The sequence below is a fragment of the Aulostomus chinensis genome, chromosome 4, assembly GCF_037954235.1.
Source record: "Aulostomus chinensis isolate RoL2024-O1b breed Wild chromosome 4, RoL_Achi_v1.0, whole genome shotgun sequence".
Taxonomy (NCBI): Eukaryota; Metazoa; Chordata; class Actinopteri; order Syngnathiformes; family Aulostomidae; genus Aulostomus; species Aulostomus chinensis.
In genome coordinates, this window is record NC_141323.1 from 8415774 (window position 1) to 8437598 (window position 21825).

The window sequence follows — 21825 nt, forward strand, 5'->3', positions numbered from 1 at the left end:
TGTGAGATTGTGAGTGAGAGTGTGAGTGAGAGTGTGTGGGAGTGTGTGTTAGGTGTGAGTGAGAGTGTGTTGAGTGTGTGGGACTGGTGTGAGAGTGAGTGAGAGTGTGAGTGTGTTGAGTGTGAGTGAGAGTGTATTGAGTGTGTGAGAGTGTGAGTGAGAGTGAGTGTGAGTGAGAGTGTGTGAGAGTGTGAGTGAGTGTGAGTTAGTTGAGTGTGAGTGAGAGTGAGACTGTGTTGAGTGTGTGAGTGTGAGTAAGTGTGTGTTGAGTGTGTGTTGAGTGTGTGATTGAGAGTGTGTGAGTGTGAGTGTGTGTAAGTGTGTGTGTGAGAGTGTGTGTGTGAGTGTATGTGCGAGTGTGTGTGTAAGTATGCGTGTGCGAGCGTGTATGTGTGTATGTGTTGAGTGTGTGTGTGCGAGTGTGTAAGTGTGTGTGCGAGTATGTGTGTATGTGTGAGTATGTGTGTGAGTGTGTGTTGAGTGTGTGTGTGCGAGTGTGTGTGTGCGAGTATGTGTGTGTGTATGTGCGAGTGTGTGTGCAAGTATGTGTATGTGAGTGTGTGTAAGTGTGTGTGTGCGAGTATGTGTGTGTGTATGTGTGAGTGTGTGTGCGAGTATGTGTGTGAGTGTGTGTTGAGTGTCTGTGTGTGTTGAGTGTCTGTGAGTGTGTGTTGAGTGTCTGTGAGTGTGTGTTGAGTGTGTTGAGTGTCTGTAGAGTGTCTGTGAGTGTGTTGAGTGTCCGTGAGTGTGTGTTGAGTGTGTTGAGTGTCTGTAGAGTGTCTGAGTGTGTTGAGTGTCTGTGAGTGTGTTGAGTGTCTGTGAGTGTGTGTTGAGTGTCTGTGGAGTGTCTGTGAGTGTGTTGAGTGTCTGTGAGTGTGTTGAGTGTCTGTGAGTGTGTTGAGTGTCTGTGAGTGTGTGTTGAGTGTCTGTGGAGTGTCTGTGAGTGTGTTGAGTGTCTGTGAGTGTGTTGAGTGTCTGTGAGTGTGTTGAGTGTCTGTGAGTGTGTTGAGTGTCTGTGAGTGTGTTGAGTGTCTGTGAGTGTGTGTTGAGTGTCTGTGAGTGTGTGTTGAGTGTCTGTGAGTGTGTGTTGAGTGTGTTGAATGTCTGTGAGTGTGTGTGTGTGTTGAGTGTCTGTGAGTGTGTTGAGTGTCTGTGAGTGTGTTGAGTGTCTGTGAGTGTGTTGAGTGTCTGTGAGTGTGTGTTGAGTGTCTGTGAGTGTGTTGAGTGTCTGTGAGTGTGTTGAGTGTCTGTGAGTGTGTGTTGAGTGTCTGTGAGTGTGTTGAGTGTCTGTGAGTGTGTTGAGTGTCTGTGAGTGTGTTGAGTGTCTGTGAGTGTGTTGAGTGTCTGTGAGTGTGTGTTGAGTGTCTGTGAGTGTGTTGAGTGTCTGTGAGTGTGTGTTGAGTGTCTGTGAGTGTGTTGAGTGTCTTTGAGTGTGTGTTGAGTGTCTGTGAGTGTGTTGAGTGTCTGTGAGTGTGTGTGTGTGTGTGTGTAGAGTGTCTGTGAGTGTGTGTTGAGTGTCTGTGAGTGTGTGTGTGTGTGTGTGTGTAGAGTGTCTGTGAGTGTGTGTTGAGTGTCTGTAGAGTGTCTGAGTGTGTTGAGTGTCTGTGAGTGTGTGTTGAGTGTCTGTGAGTGTGTTGAGTGTCTTTGAGTGTGTGTTGAGTGTCTGTGAGTGTGTTGAGTGTCTGTGAGTGTGTGTGTGTGTGTGTGTAGAGAGTCTGTGAGTGTGTGTTGAGTGTCTGTAGAGTGTCTGAGTGTGTTGAGTGTCTGTGAGTGTGTGTTGAGTGTCTGTAGAGTGTCTGAGTGTGTTGAGTGTCTGTGAGTGTCTGTGAGTGTGTTGAGTGTCTGTGAGTGTGTTGAGTGTCTGTGAGTGTCTGTGAGTGTGTTGAGTGTCTGTGAGTGTGTTGAGTGTCTGTGAGTGTGTGTGAGTGTGTTGAGTGTCTGTAGAGTGTCTGTGAGTGTCTGTGAGTGTGTTGAGTGTCTGTGAGTGTGTTGAGTGTCTGTGAGTGTCTGTGAGTGTGTTGAGTGTCTGTGAGTGTCTGTGAGTGTGTTGAGTGTCTGTGAGTGTGTTGAGTGTCTGTGAGTGTCTGTGAGTGTGTTGAGTGTCTGTGAGTGTGTGTTGAGTGTCTGTGAGTGTGTTGAGTGTCTGTGAGTGTGTTGAGTGTCTGTGAGTGTGTGTTGAGTGTCTGTGAGTGTGTGTTGAGTGTCTGTGAGTGTGTTGAGTGTCTGTGAGTGTGTGTTGAGTGTCTGTGAGTGTGTGTTGAGTGTCTGTGAGTGTGTTGAGTGTCTGTGAGTGTGTGTTGAGTGTCTGTGAGTGTGTGTTGAGTGTCTGTGAGTGTGTTGAGTGTCTGTGAGTGTGTGTTGAGTGTCTGTGAGTGTGTGTTGAGTGTCTGTGAGTGTGTTGAGTGTCTGTGAGTGTGTGTAGTGTCTGTGTGTGTGATATTCCTCTCACACCAGCCTCTAAAATCTAGTTTTTTGCAGTACTCATGAGTCTTTGAGGGAATTTTGTGTCTCAGTCACAGATTAAACCGTTGATGCCTCCAGAGGGCGGAGCTGCAGGCGTCCGTCTCGTCCTTCATGCGTTTTACTGATGATTCTGTGGTGGAATCTCCCTCTACAGAGTCCACACACAAAACAGAAAAGTCTGGAAGGTTGCCATAGAAACTGCATCCAGTGAGAGGATGCAGTACCACACTCACCCAAACAGTGGCGCTCGTGCTTTAAAAATTCTGCGTCCATCTCCTTCTAGTTCGGCTGTGTTTGTGTGAGTGTGTGTCTAATAGGATGTAGTCGAGATTGACTGGTCCTGTTGTGCCATAGAGAGAAAATAAAATGTAAACTTTAAAACTGCATCAGGGCAATAATTATTATTACTACTACTACAACTACTGCTGCTATTACTGCTACTTCTACTACCTGTGCTACTACTAGTAAAGTGCTACTTCTGGGCAGAGGCTGATGGGTTCTCAGTTGTTCGCGGAAGACGGTTCGTGGGATGACGTCATCACGAATGGTTCCTTTAGTGTCGGAAGGAGCCGCTCGAGGGTTCCGTGCTCAGACCAAACCGCAGGCCGGTGCCGCGCCTCGGACCTCCGCGCGCCACCGGCGCGTGCAGAGAATGAGGCGGCTCAGACGTCCGTGAGCTTGCCGGTGCGGGACCTAAGCGGGCTGCAGTTGGTGCGTTTGACGGAGTCCGCGTCCCCGTCCAGGTCCGAGTACATGGACGGGGACGCGCGGCCGTCGCCCCTCTGGGAGTCACCGAACGGCGTGTTCTGCTGGCCGCAGGTCACATGGGTGTACTGGAACTGCTCCTCGTGCTCGGTCTCCCGGTGGTAGAAGTAGTTGAAGTTGGACACGATGACCGGAACCGGCAGCGCGATCGTCAGCACGCCGGCGATGGCGCACAGCGAGCCCACGATCTTCCCCCCGATGGTGACGGGACACATGTCCCCATAGCCCACGGTTGTCATGGAAACCACCGCCCACCAGAAGGCGTCCGGGATGCTGGAGAAGCCCGAGTCCGGGTCGTCGGTCTCGGCGAAGTAGACGGCGCTGGAGAAGAGGATGACACCGATGAAGAGGAAGAAGATGAGCAGGCCGAGCTCGCGCATGCTGGCCTTCAGGGTCTGGCCCAGGATCTGCAGCCCCTTGGAGTGGCGCGAGAGCTTGAAGATGCGGAAGACCCTCACCAGGCGGATGACGCGCAGGATGGCCAGGGACATGGCCTGCTGGCCGCCCTGGTGCTCCGCCAGCTGCAGGCCCAGCGTGATGAAGTACGGCATGATGGCCACCACGTCGATGGTGTTCATGATGTTCCGGAAGAAGGCGGGTTTGCTCGGGCTCGCCAGGAAACGGACCAGCAGCTCGAAGGAGAACCAAATGATGCAGAGCGTCTCCACGATGAAGAACGGGTCCGTGAACGGGTTCGGCTTCTTGGCGCGCGCAGTTCCGTTCACCACCGGCTGCTCGTCGGGCTCTCGCGCTTCTTCCCGGAACTCCGGCAGCGTCTCCAGGCAGAAGATGACGATGGAGATGAGGATGACCAGCACGGACACGATGGCGATGCCGCGCGCGGGACCAGAGCTCTCCGGGTGCTCGAACAGGAGCCAGACCTGCTTCTGGAACTCGTTCTGGGGCAGCTGCCGCTGCTCCTCCCTGATGAAGCCCTCGTCCTCCTTGAAGGTCTCCTCCGCCTCCTCCCCCAGCTCATAGAATTTAATTTCCTCCATGAAAATATCCACGGGCACGTTCACGGGTCTCCTCAGCCTGCCGCCGGACTGGTAGTAGTAGAGGATGGCGTCGAAGCTGGGTCGGTTCCGGTCGAAGAAGTACTCGTTCCTCAGCGGGTCGAAGAAGCTCATCCTCCTGCGCGGGTCGCCCAGCAGCGTCCGGGGGAACTGGTTCAGGGTCTTCAGCTGCGTCTCGAAGCGCAGCCCGGAGATGTTGATCACCACGCGCTCCCAGCACTCCTGGTTCCCCGCGCGCTCCGGGTCGTACACGTCCTGAGCTGCTAGAACCGCCAGAGACGCGGTCTCATCCAGGTTGTCCCCGGGCACCACGGTCATCTTCCCCCCGGACAGCCTCGCCGATCCTCCGCGCCTAAGCGGCCACCGACTCGGTTTTCTAGGGTTCGAAGGGCCGGAGTCCCGGTCGCGCTGGTGCCGCTGGCATGGCTGAGCCCGTCAGCACCGCGCCCGGCCGCGCCGCTCTGGTCTGGACCCCCCCAACCACCGCATTTGAGGTAGGCCCCCCCCCCCTCCCCGCTGACGCGTATGTGTGTACGTTCACTCACTGAGAAACAACACACCCACAAACACACACTCACACAGAGTCAAGACAGTCACACACACACACACTCACTCCCACACTCACTCCAACACACACACCCGCTAACTCACTCACACACACAAAACACACTCACACACACACACCCGCTGACTCTCAAACACTCGCTCACTCTCACACACACTCGCTCACATACACACTCGCTCACTCTCACACACGCTCACTCTCACACACACTCGCTCACTCTCAAACACTCGCTCGCACACACGCACTCTCACACACTTGCTCACTCTCACACACACTCGCTCACAAACACACACACACACACTCGCTCACAAACACACACACTCGCTCACTCTCACACACTTGCTCGCAAACAGGCACTCTCACACACTTGCTCACTCTCACACACACACACACTCGCTCACAAACACACACACACACACGCTCGCTCACAAACACACACACTTGCTCACACACACACTCGCTCACTCTCAAACACTCTCTCACTCTCACACAAACACACACTCGCTCACTCTCACACACTCGCTCACTCTCACACACTCTCACACACACACACACACTCATTCACACACACTCGCTCACTCTCACACACACTCGCTCGCTCTCACACACACACACACACTCATTCACACACACTCGCTCACTCTCACACACTCGCGCGCTCTCACACACACTCGCTCACTCTCACACACTCGCGCGCTCTCACACACACACACACACTCATTCACACACACTCGCTCACTCTCACACACTCGCGCGCTCTCACACACACTCGCTCACTCTCACACACTCGCGCGCTCTCACACACACTCACACACACGGTGGTAGCGTGTGGTCTCCCGCGTGCAGCGTGGAGGGTAAACACGCCGCGGAGCAACAAGTCCGGAGGAGGACGGAAGTCGGTGTTTCTGGCTGCAGCTCAGCGTGGTGACGTGTTTCCCTAAAATAGCCGGACGTCTCCCACAGCGACGCTGGTTCTTTCCCATGGACCGGGCCGGAAGCGGCGCAGAATCCGGACCGAATCCCTGCTCCTGGGTCTCCTGCGACTTCTTTTCATGTCAGATTCAGAGTTCGGTGTTCATCGCGATGTCCATCTTGCAACGTTCCGCACAGGTGAATCACACTTGGCACGCCACTGGGTCACGTGTTCATTTGTTTGTTTGTTGTGCATCAGAACTGTTACAGAGGAATTTTGAAGTACTGATACTCATTTTGAAGTACTGATACTCATATATATCGGGGTCTTTCTGGGTGAGTCTCCATGTTCTCCCTGTTCCTGCTGGGTTCTCTCTGGTACTCCAGCTTCCTCCACAGTCCAAAGACATCAATTTGGGGACGAGGCTGATTGATTCTCTAAATTGACCGTAGGCGTGAATGTGAGTGTGAATGGTTGTTCGTCTCTGTGTGTTGGCCCTGCGATGGACTGGCGACCTGTCCAGGGTGAACCCCGCCTCTCGCCCGTTGACGCTGGGATAGGCTCCACCCCCCCGCGACCCTTAATGTGTAGGAATAAGCGGAAGATGACGATGGATGGATCTATATATCTATATATCTATATATATATATATATATATATATATATCTATATATATATATATATATATATATATATATATTACCAGTCCGTCTCAGGGCCATCAAGAGCAATCAGGGCTGCAGTATCTTGCTCAAGGACACTTGGACATGGTCACCAGGGGAAGAAGTGGGGATCAAACCAGCAACCTACCAACCAACCTACCACGCTACCTCTGGTGGAAGCTCTAACGTCAAGTTCAATACACATGGCTGGCTCTTTCTGCATCCTGGAATCGCCAAGAAGTAATACTCCTTTTAGTGAGTACTTGAAAGGAAAAATACGCTTTTGGGTAAAGTTTACTTTAAAGGGAAACCTCTAACCCTAACCAGCAGTATGAAGATGCCAGTTACCCTTTGCTAAAACTTCTCAAACGAATGCTCATGATAGCAGCTGAGGCTCATGGGTAAAACCAGCTGCTCCTCCCACAGAGCTCCTTCATTTTCCTAAAATACTGCAGTAAAAACAAGTTTGTTGACAAGTTCCCTCCTCTTCACCAACACACACACTCACTCACACACACTCGCACACACGCACACACACTCACACACATGCACACTCACTCACACTCACACACACTCACTCACACTCACTCACCCACACACACTTGCACACACACACACACTCACTCACACACACTCGCACACACGCACACACACTCACACACATGCACACTCACTCACACTCACACTCACTCACCCACACACACTTGCACACACACACACACACACTCACTCACACACACACACTCACTTTCGCACACACACACACACACTCACTTACACAAACACACACTCGCACGCACACACGCTGTCACACACACACACATTCATACTCACACACATGCACACACATACACACCCACTCTGGTGTGTGCCTGTCGGTCTATCAACCTTGACCTTTGACCTCCAGAATATTTCAGGTCATCCCTTCGTCCCAGTGGACATTTAGAAACATGGATGGCATCAAATGCTGGTTCATGTCATGTCAGTGGTGCAGGCTCATCCCAGCCGAGCTCACCTGGCTGAGTCCAGATACTCTCACTGAAAAGGTACTTCAAATATACATCAACAGTAGAAGTACTACAACAAAAGTAGTCATATTCCTCTCTTCTTTTCACTTGTCTCAGGGTTTCAGACCGACAGCGACTCCCTGGAACTTTGACACGTCCATGGCTCATTTCCAGGTGGCTGCTGTCAACATTTACGGTCCAAAACCTTGGATGACATCGATACTCCTGATGCCGAAACCCGTCTGCTCGCCTCCATGTGACCTGCTGCCTGTGGGATTTCCCCTCAGGATGTATCAAGCAGTTCTAGTTCCTGTACTTTTCCAGTGATCACCTGTATCTGTGTCTCAAATCATACACCTCTTTATGAAACGCGATAATAGGACACTCTCCACCCTCAGCAGGCGCCGCATTGGTGACAAAGCGGAAATTAATTGTCATTCTAATCATTCTTGTTTAACAATGACTGAAGGTGTCGTGGCCACTAGGCATAAGCCAGATACTGGGATGAAACCATTACCAGGTGGAGATGCTGCAGGTGTGATGGACTAACGAGTAACAATGTGTTGCCGTCTGTGTTCACGCGGAGGGAAAGTTCTCATTGGGCATGTGTGGCCAACAAGGCTCTGATAGGCAGGCAGCCTAACATTCCAGTTGTTCTACTGGCATTCTGAGTATTGCAGTGATGAAGTCGAATCTCCCAGAAAGGAACCAGTCAAGACAGAATGGCACTAAAGAGAACCCTGAAGAATCTGATGCCACCTTGCACTTGCTCTGGCCAGCGGTTCCAGTCTTGATGGCAGCTGTAAATAACTTCACCAGCCAAGTTCTTGCCACTCTGGAGCACCTGCACCTGTCTACCTGCACCTGTCTGGAACACCTGCACCTGTCTACCTGCACCTGTCTGGAGCACCTGCACCTGTCTACCTGCACCTGTCTGGAACACCTGCACCTGTCTGGAGCACCTGCACCTGTCTGGAACATCTGCACCTGTCTGGAACACCTGCACCTGTCTACCTGCACCTGTCTGGAGCACCTGCACCTGTCTGGAGCACATGCACCTGTCTGGAACACCTGCACCTGTCTGGAGCACCTGCACCTGTCTACCTGCACCTGTCTGGAACACCTGCACCTGTCTACCTGCACTTGTCTGGAACACATACACCTGTCTGGAGCACCTGCACCTATCTGGAACACCTGCACCTGTCTGGAACACCTGCACCTGTCAGGCACTGACGTCAACGCTCTGAAATGTTCCTGACAGGTAAGGATCAGCATGCACGCGGCCTGATATACTCGCCACTATCTGTGTCTATGAGTGCGTGTCTGATAGACTTCAATCAGCCGTGGTAACAGTTTGGCCAGAGGTCAACATGGTGTCATCATGTATTTTGTTGCTATGTTGTTTTACCTCTCAATATCTTTTCAATACTTTTCAAAATAACACATAATTCAGAAATGCCAGTCATAGTGCCCAAGTAGTGCAGTGGTCGACGTGTTGCCGAGTAACACAAAGCCACTTGTTTGCTTCCCTGTGTGAAACTCCCCCCTGCTGCTGCTTGGCTTCCTGGTCAAACTCCAAAGAAATAAACTTAAAAAATGGTAAAAATAGCAGCTTGGTGATGTTGGAGGCTGTCTTCATCTAACCAGATTAAAAATGATGTGAAGATTCAGATCCTTTTCACACGTGATAGGAAAAGAGAACTGGGACGTGTCCAGCATGTGAAATCTCCTGGAAAGTTAGTTTTCAGTTTTCTGCCTTCACATGTTTCCCACTGGTACCTTCATCAATGGGTCAGTGTTGCTTCAGCCCCAACACATCAATAACTTCCCCCCGCCACATTAGCTGCAGCTCAGGGCTGCTGCTAATGTGGCTAATTTGGGGGAAGGGGGGCAGGGGGCGGGGGGGGGGGGGTGACTGATGGTCCTGGACTACCAAAGCAAACAATGATGTCCTGAAAAGCCTGCTCTTATTTTTAGGGTATGACTACAATTTGCGTAACGGGTCACAGCAGTAAGAATAGCTCCATCAATCACTGGACCAGCGCCGTCCAAGTGCTCTGGGAACGCTGGGATCAGAAAACATCTCATTGTGCCAGAGGCCCAAGCGGTCAGGACCATGTTTCCCCTTTCAGCCTCCAAAAACCACTTCAGCATGGAAACCAATCAGCCACCAGCAACATTTCTCCGACAGACACAGTTTCCAAAATGTTCAGTTCCGCATGATGTCATAATTTCTTTTGTAAGTCTGACTTGACACTGTTTTACTGGTTCATAGTTCCACGCCCTGTGGAGCAGAGCTCTGTTTGAGAGGAGGTTCATTCCAGTGTACTGCCAGTTTTTATAATTGAGTAAAAATGTATCTGACCTTGCAGCGATTCACCGTCAAGCTGACTCCAGCTCTCAAACACATTTCCCCACCTGCATTACTTACTTGAGATGTCAGAATTCACAAAGAATCAGCCACATATACATAGCTTGAAGCTAAAGGAGGCTAGGTGGTTGTCATCCTCAAAAGGTTTTACCTGAGACACGCTGGTACGCCCTGGGAGGAATGTTACTTTTTGTTTATAAAACACATGAAAAACTAAAGTAATGCTTTTGTGGTTAGGGACCAGGGTTTGTTCAGCCCTGCAGAGCTCCGTTAAACAGGAATTAATCACAGCAAAACTACATTATTCACCATTCTAGCTTCCCACCACGAGTGTGATGTCAGAGGAACATGGCTGCTGTATGTATGTGTATATACTGTGTGTATACAAAAAACTTACTAGAAGTGGGCAGAATGCTAAGGGATTGTGGGTATTGTGGTTTGCTCTCCAGATTTCCACTGGATGGCTGACTGCTTGTTAGCTTAGCTGCAATGAACACTAGCAATGGTGGAGGCAGGGCCGCATTCCCTTTTTATTTCCATTTTTATTACCGTGCAGTTGTGCAAATGCTGGCTCTGGTGGTCCGGTGAGGTTAAAGACAGCGAGAGAGTGGAGAGGTGACGTCCAGGCTCAGAGGAGTTGATGTGTGCTTGAAAGTTGCGCCTGGTTTCCACAGTAGTGTTCGATGTGAGGGCCACCGCCATCAGACATAAACCACCTCCGGGGTTTAACCAACATCAGAAATTACTTGACAGCTAACCTATGTTCATTAACCCTTTCAACACCACCCTCCTCCTCCAGGCAGCAGTCAAATCCCTGAAGGCCATCATCCACGCCTCCTTCTGAAATGTTAAATTGCTGGAACCTGACGTTTCCTCATTCGGAGCCACAACTTTTGTTGTCTTTTCTACCGTGTGGCTCCTGTCAGCTACTGACAATCAAAAGCAGACATGAAGTAGAAGTGAGACTAAACTGGTCTCCATTTGGCTGAAAACCCCTGGAAGACCCCTAGGACCCTTAGACTCCACCATCCTATGTCAGGCTACACTGACAGAGCTTAAGACAGGTGATATCGTCTGATGACATCATTCACTTTTGAGCCAGCTTTAGTTGCAGTTAGTTTCTTGCTCTCAGAGGCAGTGACTTTGTTTCAGTGACGTAAGCGGCGCACTGACGGACGGAGGACAGGTGCAGCATGCAGTCAATCCTCTAAGTATAGAGAGCCAGCAGCCGCCAGCATTCCTGCCACGGGTTAACAATACGGCAGCTCGAATGACATGGCTGCCAAAGGCGCCACATCAAAAACTTTAAACATCTATAGAGCATAATGTGTTTTATACATGTAAATATTTTTCTAAAAGTCATGTCTTAATTTAAGGGGCCAGGCGTGTTGTGTCGGTGTAGTTGATTGACAGCAACTGGAGGGGTGTGACACTCTTTTTGATTGACAGCATATGGAGGGGTGTGTACCTGTGTTTGATTGACGAGGAGTGGGTACAGATCTCACTCGTAGTCTTCTTCCATAATCACTCCTCTCTTCTGATTCCTGTTCTGAGAAAGCAGCACTACAAGCCTGCAGACACTTGGTGTTCCCACAAAAGGGTGTTGAAACTGCTGGCTGGAAGCACAGGGAACCTAGGAGGCTCAGGCTTGTCCCTCCCATTTCTGAATCTCATTTTATCTGTCAGAATCAAAGTCCAGTTGAATGGCCAATGGAGCAGAATGGCGACATGCTTGCATCCTTGTCAGTGGTTGTGTGTAACGTGCAGGGACTCATTAATGCAAGACATGAACTGCTATTAACCATTGAGGCTTCAGGAGAATTCATGTTGATGTGTTGGCCTGGTTAGGGTTTGGGCTTTAAAACGTGCGGCCCGGGTCAGGTTGGGTTGTCATTTTCAGGCCCTTTATGAGCTCTGACATGGCCTACCCCTACCCCCACCCCCCAGCCTCCGTCTCCACCTCATCTGATTCTTTCTGCTGCTGTTTGGTTGTCATATAATGCCTCCACAAGTGGAGCAGTGGTCCTCCCTGTGGCCCCCTCCAAGAAGGTTGTGGGTGGAGCCCCAGCTGCAGCACGGGGTCTTTCTGGGTGAGTCTCCATGTTCTCCCTGTTCCTGCTGGGTTCTCTCTGGTACTCCAGCTTCCTCCACAGTCCAAAGACATCAAGAGGGACCAGGTTAATCCAGACTCTAAATTGACCGTAGGCGTGGCTGGGAGAGCCAATGGTTGTCTGTCTCTATGTGTTGGCCCTGCCATGGACTGGTGACCTGTCCAGGGGGAAGGCTGCTGGGATAGGCTCCACCCCCACCACCCTCAACAGGAGGAGAGGGAGAAGATGGAGGGATGGATGATGGCGGGATGGAGGGAGGGATGGATGGATGATGGATGGATGGATGAATGATGGATGAGTGGCTTGGTGGATAATGCCTCCATGTTTGTCTGGAGATACAGGCCAGTGTGAGTCTGTCAGGGGCTCCTGCTGGTGAGGGGGCGTGGCCAGTTGTCAACTGTAGCTGATTTACAAAGAGAAACAATTGTGCACATCAAATGGCACCTAGTGATGACATCTCCCCTCAAGCAGACCAGGATTCTACCAGACCACCTGGAGAGGTGGTGACCAGACGTTTCTGGACAGTTTAGCTGTTAGCATCAGTCTCTGTTAGCTTCAAGCTAAATCTACGTGGCTGGTTCTTCCTGCAGTCTGGAGTCACTAAGAAGTGATGGAGGAGGGAGAAGTGAGTGAGCTGAAGACTCGTTTTTGTGAGTACTGGAGAGGTGAAATACTCATTTAGGTCAGTATTATTGCAAACCCAACCAATAACCATGTGACTGACCCTCAGGACCCTCTATTGGCCAAGCAGAGAACACCCACCCATTTCAAAGAGAAAATAATCGTTTTGATGTAATGAAATAAAACCAGTCAGAGGTTTCAGGAAGTTGAGTCTCCTGTACTATGACTGTAGTGTGACATCATTTACACTTAGCCAGGAAATCCTCGCTAGCAGGACAGGGGCCATCCAAGCTATTCTCAGATCAGGGAAACCCAAACCTGTTGAGATGAGTCGAGGCATCGATGGCAGCCTGCAGACAGGGCTTGACCTCTAGTTGACCCTCAACACATTCACTGGCAACTCACTAAATGACACAGTTCAGCTAAGTGACAGCAAGCGAGAAACTCCACCCACCCCGTCCTCCTCTAATTAGCCTCCTCTTGAATGTCAGAGCCAACACAAGCAGCTTCATGCTTCGCGTCCTCTCACCTCTCCACAAAGCACTTTATTGAACTTTTCAATCCCCGGTAGCCCAACCATGGATAAATCCAAGAAAAGAAAAGTTTCTGAAGAAACATTTTTGATTAGCAGTTCATTGATTTCATAACAGTAACAAAAACGATGCATGCAGGGTTATCTTTAAGATGTCAAAAGGGTTTTGTGGCTCCTGATGTTTTCTTTCCAATGGTCATCAGGTCCAAATGGCTCCTTGAGAAGTTGAGGGTTGCCGACCCCTGCCCTACAGCTTCGTAACCAAAAGAGGACGATTGAAGAACGTTCCGCAGAGTTCTGTAACCTTCAGAGAACTGTACAAAATTCCCCACTGTGGGACAATTAAAGGTTTATCTTACCTTATCTTACAAGAGTGTTAACACTTGGAATGGTCCCTCTCTTACACATCAGAGCGTCACCATTGGCTTCAGTGACCATAGACTTCTGCCTGTTCTTGAGGATTCCGCTTCCTGTTTTTTGGCATGAAGCCAGAAAGAAAAGCTGTTCTGTATCTGGGGTCCTCTGAGGAAGCTCTCTTTCATCACTTCCTGTCCGGCATGAGTCATCTCCACCTGATAACTGGAGAACACTCAGCCAGTAGACGTGTCAGCATGGAGGTGGAGCGCCACACTGTGATTTATGGGTAATTTGATTGCAAGTGAGACCCTCTCATACATGGAGATGGGCACATGTGCGCACGCACACACACACACACACACACACACACGCAGCCCAGAATGTGATGCAGGCTTGTGCCTCACAGCGAGCGGGGGAGGGGCCTGATCCTGGTAGCACCCTGGACACAGGGGCAGAATGCCGATGAGCTCCTCTGAACCGAAACACCAGGTCTGAGACGGACGATGGGCAGAAGAAAAAATGTCTCTGAGTTTACTCATTCATCTCTGATCGTTCTCCTACCTGTTCATTCTTTCTGCTCCATTTTTAAGTGATGCTGGCTCATGATACAATGGAACCACAAGTGTTCTGGTCTCCAGTCCAAGTGTTGGTGGATCCCTGATCCTCGTCTGGATCAAGCAGACCAGGATTCTACCAGACTACCTAGAGAGGTGGTGACCAGACAGTTGTGGACAGTTTAGCTGTTAGCATCAGTCTCTGTTAGCTTCAAGCCAAATCTACGTGGCTGGTTCTTCCTGCAGTCTGGAGTCACTAAGAAGTAAAAACATCTGAGTGAGCCGAGTACTCCTGTTAGTGAGTACTTGGAAGTAAAAGTACTCCATCAGATGTGAATGAGCCTTGCAGGAAGTGATGGTTCATAGAAACAAACACAAAATCTTGACTGAAAGTGATTTTCAACACTTTTGTCTCTTTGAGTCTTAACAGGCACCATAATGCTGCTTCTCGGGGTCACATGATCAGGCCAAGGACCATCATGGCTGCAGGTAAACAGGGCTGACAGGTGCAGCATGTACGTTGGACCGCTGCCACCTCAGACACACTACCAACTGCGACTAGGGCACCACATTTGGCAGAACAACAGCAGCGCTACATTCCCCCCTCAGAGCAGGATGGAAAATCATAACAAGCATTAATGGGCAAATACATATCACACAAGTGGCTGCTTTTCCTGAGTCAACAGGGTAGGAGCAGACACACCCTGCTCCATATTTCCTGTCAGCACTTTGGTCATTCCAGCTGGACATGGCACATCGCATCTCAGCCCAGACAGAGCCCACAAATACATTTCTCATTGCTGCAGAAACAAAACAGTTGTCCTTCAACAGCGTAACAAGTGTGGCACAGCTTAGGTAAAGCCCTCCTCAGTGACTGAAGACATATTTTACAAGATTTTGAGAGAGTGGTCGTCCCTGTGGCCCCCAGCAAGAAGGTTGTGGGTGGAGCAGTGGTCGTCCCTGTGGCCCCCAGCAAGAAGGTTGTGGGTGGAGCCCCGGCTGCAGCACGGGGTCTTTCTGGGTGAGTCTCCATGTTCTCCCTGTTCCTGCTGGGTTCTCTCTGGTACTCCAGCTTCCTCCACAGTCCAAAGACATCAAGAGGGGACCAGGTTAATCCAGACTCTAAATTGACCGTAGGCGTGGCTGGGAGAGCCAATGGTTGTCTGTCTCTATGTGTTGGCCCTGCCATGGACTGGTGACCTGTCCAGGGGGAAGGCTGTTGTGATAGGCTCCACCCCCACCACCCCCCTGCAACCCTTAACAGGAATAAGCAGAATAAAATGGATGGATGGATGGAATTAGATTCAAATATGTATCCTCCACCAGATTTATTTTGTGGCATGAAAGCACATCACAAGTACAAGTTTTAAATGCATGGTTCATCTTTTCTGCCACCAGGTGTCTCTCAATATTCTAGCTCAGGTCCAGGCTAGTTAGCTTAGCCCAATGGCTGGTGGTGGGTGGGAAGTGTTAGCATCAGCTAGCTCAGGTCCAGGCTAGTTAGCTTAGCCCGATGGCTGGTAGTGGGTGGGAAGTGTTAGCATCAGCGAGCTCAGGTCCAGGCTAGTTAGCTTAGCCCGATGGCTGGTAGTGGGTGGAAGTGTTAGCATCAGCTAGCTCAGGTCCAGTATGCTGGTGTGTCCAGCAGGAATCCTCCTCCTCGTCCTCCTCATCAGTAGCAGCAGTCGCTCTTCTAGTCCTCAACAAACGTTTGGTTCTGTTGACCCAAGTTCCAATGGAGCTTTGGAGGTGCTGCGTCAAATCACTGCGCCCGTCAGGAAAGTAGTTCCGGCTACGTGTCTGATTCTACCACTACAACGTCTCCTCATGTTAAACTGGTATTCAGCCCAAACACCTGAGGACCACCTGATCTGATGAGACAGGTACCCTGGATGGCACCACCCTGGCCCCCAGCACCACCATAAGGAACCTAGGAGTTCTCTTTGACCAGGACCCTTTCACTCCCACATTCAACAAACCTCCTGGACGCCTTCTTCCATCTACGTAACATCGCTAAGATCAGACACATCCTGGCTCAAGAAGATGCAGGAAAACTAGTCCCTGCTTTTGTCACTTCCAGGCTGGATCACTGCACCTCCCTCCTACCAGGCTGGACTAACAAGTCCCTAAAGACTCTCCAGCTGGTCCAGAACGCTGCTGCCGCGTGTTGACTAGAACTGGTAGCAGAGACCAGGTCTCTCCTGGACTGCTTCTCTGCATGGCTCCCTGTCAGATTCAGAACAGAATTTAAAATTCTTCTTCTACCATCAAAGTCCTCAACAATCAGGCTCCTTCATCCCTGACAGAGCTCCTAGTCCCCTATGATCCAGCTAGAACCCTTCACTCCCAGGATGCAGGGTTCCTGCTGGTTCCTAGAGTTCTAACAGTAGAATGGAGCCAGAGCCTTCAGCTATCAGGCTCCCCTCCTGTGGAACCGTCTCCCAGTTCCAGTCCAGGACCCAGACCCCCTCTCTAGGTTTAAGAGCAGACTTAAGACCTCCTTGTTGATCAGGCTTATAGTCAGGACTGCTTAGGCTGGCTGACCCTGCATCCTGGGAGTGAAGGGTTCTAGCTGGATAATAAGGGACTATGAGCTCTGTCAAATACGAAGGTTATTTAGAGCCTTAAAATTGAGGAGCAGGATTTTAAACTCTATCAATCTATATATTAATTAGTATCATTGATTATCTTCTGTGTAACAATGGAAATCCAAAAGCTAACTGAGCTTGTGGAGCCTGCTAGCATGTCTCACCAGCAGATGTGTATTAATGACTTTCACTGACAGAAAATTGTGTTCTCATAGCGAACTACAGTTAGATGGCAGTCTCGTGGTTTGTGTAGAACATTCTCCTGCTCCACTCAGAGAATACAAACATCTCCTGTGCTGGTTGGTTTTCTAACCGTGGTATTGATCACACAGGTCTACTAATATTGGTGCCCAAGTGTCAGGTTGAGTTTTTCCTTCTGTGTGATTTTAAGGTCACGTTGGTGTTGGGAGTCACCTGCGCTGACCAGTGTTCCTGACAGTTCCCTTCCGGTGTCATTTGCATCCTGATGGTGGTGGAAGTTTTCGTGACACTCAGAAGGTGACAGGGACAGATGAGCCCTCTGGGAGCGGTTCTGTTTTGCGGCAGCATCTCCATGGCGTTGTCCTACAGACGGAGTGAAGACACATGACCATTGAAGACAATGACCTTTAGCCCTTAGGGGTCTTGGCACTGGTGGTTCTCTAATCACTAAACTTTTACTGTCCATCTTCACAGGACCTTGAATATCTACAGTGTATCAATACTTCAGTGTCTTTAACCCATCACAGAGCCTTCAATGCTGAACATGCTAATGTTAACATGCGGATGACACTATGTTGCTATTAGCAAGTTGATGTTAGCCTGCTGATGATAGCCTCTGTTGGCTAACATGACTGTAAATAAAGTAAACAAAAAAACTGGCTTCACATTGAGGCCTATGTAATAAGCGTTAGTTACCGGCTAATAAGGCCTTTATGATGCAGTTAATCAAAGATGCATTCAGTGTCAGTAACACAAGCAAAAGCACTGCTATAATAGTGTTTAATAAAAGTTGTTTACTATGTTGGACTAATTTACCCACACGACACCTTTAAGCCTTTACTACACTTCGTGTTGCTTTTGAACACGAATGAATACATTATTGTGCATCCACAGGCAGAAATACATGCAAACCTTCGGAATACACATTCATGTAAGATGATAACCTGTGGATGTGCTGGAAGAACAGATGGTTCACTGGTAAATAGTTCAGCCCAAAGTGTACAGTTCACTTCCTACCTTTTTCTCACCAAAAAGGTCAAATTTCTGTGATTTCTGAGTTGAACTTTCCATGGAAAGTTTATACCACTCTGTAAACATTCATGTAATAAGTCCTGGATTTTAAGAAGAATCAATCAGAAACTTAAGTTGAAAGGACTACAAATCTACATCCAAGACATTTCATCACCATGGAAACCGCCTCATTAGCATTCAGAGAGTCAGAATGGGCGAACGAACCTTGCAGACCACACGCTGATGAACATAGCAGGTAAGCGGAGGGTTAATCCCCGGGGAGGTCAGAGGCGCTGGGATGTCAGCGTGGTTGAATAATTTGTGGACGAGCAGCTGCAGAGGAAAGATAAGCAGTCATGGACAAGAGGCGGCTGACTTCAATTGATCACGGCGTGCCAGCATCACCAGGTAAATAGAAATACAGGCAGCAAACAGACTCCAAGACATGAAACAAGCATGCTGGCCTGTTTTTATAACCTTAAGGTTCTAATCATTGCCACTTGTGTTTTAGTTTTTTAGCACTTTAAAGTCTCAAACATGATTAAACCATCTCAGACAAAACTGAGGTTTTGTGTGCTCACATCTGACAGCTGCATCACCGGCAGTCACAGAGGGAAGTGCTGGAGAGCTCGGAGGCAGCAGGAGGCTGGTGCACCAGGCTAGCATGGACGCTAACTTCCTCATGCCGTTTGTCGTGTGCTGATAGAAAAGCTGTGAAAAACATTGTCTGCCATGAATTTTCCCTCAGTTGTGACTGGATGAGATTCCACATGAAAAATCATGTGACCAAAGAAGAGAAGTCACATGTCAACTAGGAACAATAAAGGAGTGAGACAGTCACAAAGTCACACACACTGACGGCAACCCAGGAACCCCAGGACTTGAACTGGCAGCCCGAGTTTGTACGTTTTCACTTTAGTATGTTCACAATCACTCACCTGAACTTTCAACAAGATGGACGCCTGGAGGGACAAAACTATAGAATTACTATTGTGGGCAGTGTAGCTCAGAGTAGAGTGGCTGTGTAGCAACTGAAGGGTCACTGGTTCGACCCTCACTTCCCCTTGTGACCATGTCCAAGTGTCCTTGAGCAAGATACTGAACCAATAATAATTGCTCCCGATGAGCAGGTTGGCGCCTTGCATGGCAGCTCCACCATCTGTGTGTGAGTGTGAGAGTGTGTGTGTGTGTGTGAACGTATGAGTGAGATGACACTGGAAAGCGCTTTGAGTGCTGCTCAGGTAGAAAGGCACTGCATAAATTGAGTCCATTTACCAAATGACTGTACTTCAAGCAAGGGTCCAAGGGGGACATGGGTGATGAGGTCTTCAGGGTCTTGGTAACATGTTGCACTGCTGAATTTGCTGCTGGTGTTCTGGATAGAACCAGATAGCCTCGTCCATCCTGGAGGTCCAGGGTCCTTGAGGTCCAGGAGTCCTGGAGGTGCAGGGATCCTGGAGGTCCAGGGTCCCAGCATAGAGCCCCAGTCCAGCTGAAGCTGCTTGATGAACAACAATGACATCTGGTGGCCTCCAGGCACTGGCACAGCTCAACATGAGGAGGAGGGCAGCCCTCCATGATGAGCAGTGAGTGCTTGGATGGTGACATGAATGGATGAATTAATCTCACGTCAGAGATCTTCATGTTAAAGTATGGACATGTGACAAGGTTCTAACGTCATGTTTAGCAAAGCTTACAATCAAGATCGTGGCGACAGGAAGGCCCCCGACCCCTCGAACAGACTGATGACTCAGCATGGCATCAGTGATGTGCCTCATGATCAGGGACAGACGGACGGGTGGTTAGCAACCAGTCTCTATTAGCTTCAAGCTAAATATACATGACTGGTTCTCCGTTCTCGAGTCAAAAAGAAGTGTTGTGGGAGGGAAACGCATTTTCATGAGTGGTGACGTTCGTCAGTGAATAAACTCGTTATTCTCCACCGTAGTCAGGACACGAAATCCCTCAGCACTCCTCATTAGCATAAACCATATTAGCATGAAACCCCACCACTGCTGAACTGCTGGTGGTGTACGTCTCGATGGGAGGGGCTGGGGGCAGTCGTCATCGTCATCATCATCATCCTCACGAAGTGGAACAACTGGAAATAAAGAAATGACATGTTGATATGAGGCCATCAGTCGTGTTAGAACAGAACAACCAGAGCAGGTGGAACCCGAGGAACTGAAGGTGATTATCCACCTAAACCTCCAACGAACAGAACAAACAAAAGTAACAGAAACACACACTTTTTTGACTGTTGTTGCATCCTCCATCTTCTATGCAGTAGCACATATTCCAGTAGTACATACCCCCCCCACACACACACATATTCCAGTAGTACATACCCCCCCCACACACACACATATTCCAGTAGTACATACCCCCCCCCACACACACACACACACACACTCATATTCCAGTAGTACATACCCCCCCACACACACACACACACACACACACTCATATTCCAGTAGTACATACCCCCCCACACACACACACACACACACACACACACACTCATATTCCAGTAGTACATACCCCCCCCCCCCCACACACACACACACACTCATATTCCAGTAGTACATACCCCCCCCACACACACACACACACACACACTCATATTCCAGTAGTACATACCCCCCCCCCCCCACACACACACACACACACACTCATATTCCAGTAGTACATACAGTTGTGCTCATGTGTTTTCATACCCTGGAAGAATGTAAGATTTCTTGGCCATTTCTCAGAGAAGACGAATCATAACACAAGGATTGGTTGTTGAGGGTGGTGAGGGAGACCCAGATGCAGACAGTTTTGATGAACAAAACAGGCTCAATGGAAGCTGGGGACTGAAGTTGTGGCGTGAGGGCGAAGGCCTGACGTGGTGTGAGGCAGGAGGCCTGACGTGGCGTGAGGGCGAAGGCCTGGCGTGGTGTGAGGCAGGAGGCCTGACGTGGCGTGAGGGCGAAGGCCTGGCGTGGTGTGAGGCAGGAGGCCTGACGTGGTGTGAGGCAGGAGGCCTGACGTGGTGTGAGGCAGGAGGCCTGACGTGGCGTGAGGGCGAAGGCCTGACGTGGTGTGAGGCAGGAGGCCTGATGTGGCGTGAGGGCGAAGGCCTGACGTGGTGTGAGGCAGGAGGCCTGACGTGGTGTGAGGCAGGAGGCCTGACGTGGCGTGAGGGCGAAGGCCTGACGTGGCGTGAGGGCGAAGGCCTGACGTGGTGTGAGGCAGGAGGCCTGACGTGGCGTGAGGCAGGAGGCCTGACGTGGTGTGAGGCAGGAGGCCTGACGTGGCGTGAGGCAGGAGGCCTGACGTGGTGTGAGGGCGAAGGCCTGACGTGGCGTGAGGGCGAAGGCCTGACGTGGTGTGAGGCAGGAGGCCTGACGTGGCGTGAGGGCGAAGGCCTGACGTGGCGTGAGAGCGAAGGCCTGACGTGGCGTGAGGGCGAAGGCCTGACGTGGCGTGAGGGCGAAGGCCTGACGTGGCGTGAGGGCGAAGGCCTGACGTGGCGTGAGGGCGAAGGCCTGACGTGGCGTGAGGCAGGAGGCCTGACGTGGCGTGAGGGCGAAGGCCTGACGTGGCGTGAGGGCGAAGGCCTGACGTGGCGTGAGGGCGAAGGCCTGACGTGGCGTGAGGGCGAAGGCCTGACGTGGCGTGAGGCAGGAGGCCTGACGTGGCGTGAGGGCGAAGGCCTGACGTGGCGTGAGGCAGGAGGCCTGACGTGGCGTGAGGGCGAAGGCCTGACGTGGTGTGAGGCAGGAGGCCTGCGCGTGAGGGCGAAGGCCTGATGTGGCGTGAGGGCGAAGGCCTGACGTGGTGTGAGGCAGGAGGCCTGCGCGTGAGGGCGAAGGCCTGATGTGGCGTGAGGGCGAAGGCCTGACGTGGTGTGAGGCAGGAGGCCTGCGCGTGAGGGCGAAGGCCTGACGTGGTGTGAGGCAGGAGGCCTGACGTGGCGTGAGGGCGAAGGCCTGACGTGGTGTGAGGCAGGAGGCCTGACGTGGCGTGAGGGCGAAGGCCTGACGTGGTGTGAGGCAGGAGGCCTGACGTGGCGTGAGGGCGAAGGCCTGACGTGGCGTGAGGCA

General features: G+C 50.7%; 2 protein-coding genes across 2 annotated transcripts; one reads left to right on the forward strand and one right to left on the reverse strand.

Moving 5' to 3' along the window:
- Positions 1-2432: 2432 nt before the first annotated feature.
- Positions 2433-4704, reverse strand: LOC147262525 (shaker-related potassium channel tsha2). Its single transcript, XM_086201455.1, has one exon. It carries the CDS (start codon positions 4560-4562, stop codon positions 3126-3128), a length of 1437 nt encoding a protein of 478 aa, XP_086057581.1. The 5' UTR covers positions 4563-4704; the 3' UTR covers positions 2433-3125.
- A 65-nt stretch (positions 4705-4769) lies between these two features.
- On the forward strand, positions 4770-17555 carry LOC147262526 (uncharacterized). The gene is made up of 4 exons (XM_086202510.1): positions 4770-5919; positions 6501-7430; positions 7509-8652; positions 13230-17555. The coding sequence occupies exon 1, from the start codon at positions 4770-4772 to the stop codon at positions 5748-5750; it is 981 nt and encodes a 326-aa protein (XP_086058636.1). The 3' UTR covers positions 5751-5919; positions 6501-7430; positions 7509-8652; positions 13230-17555.
- The last annotated feature ends 4270 nt before the right edge of the window (positions 17556-21825 follow it).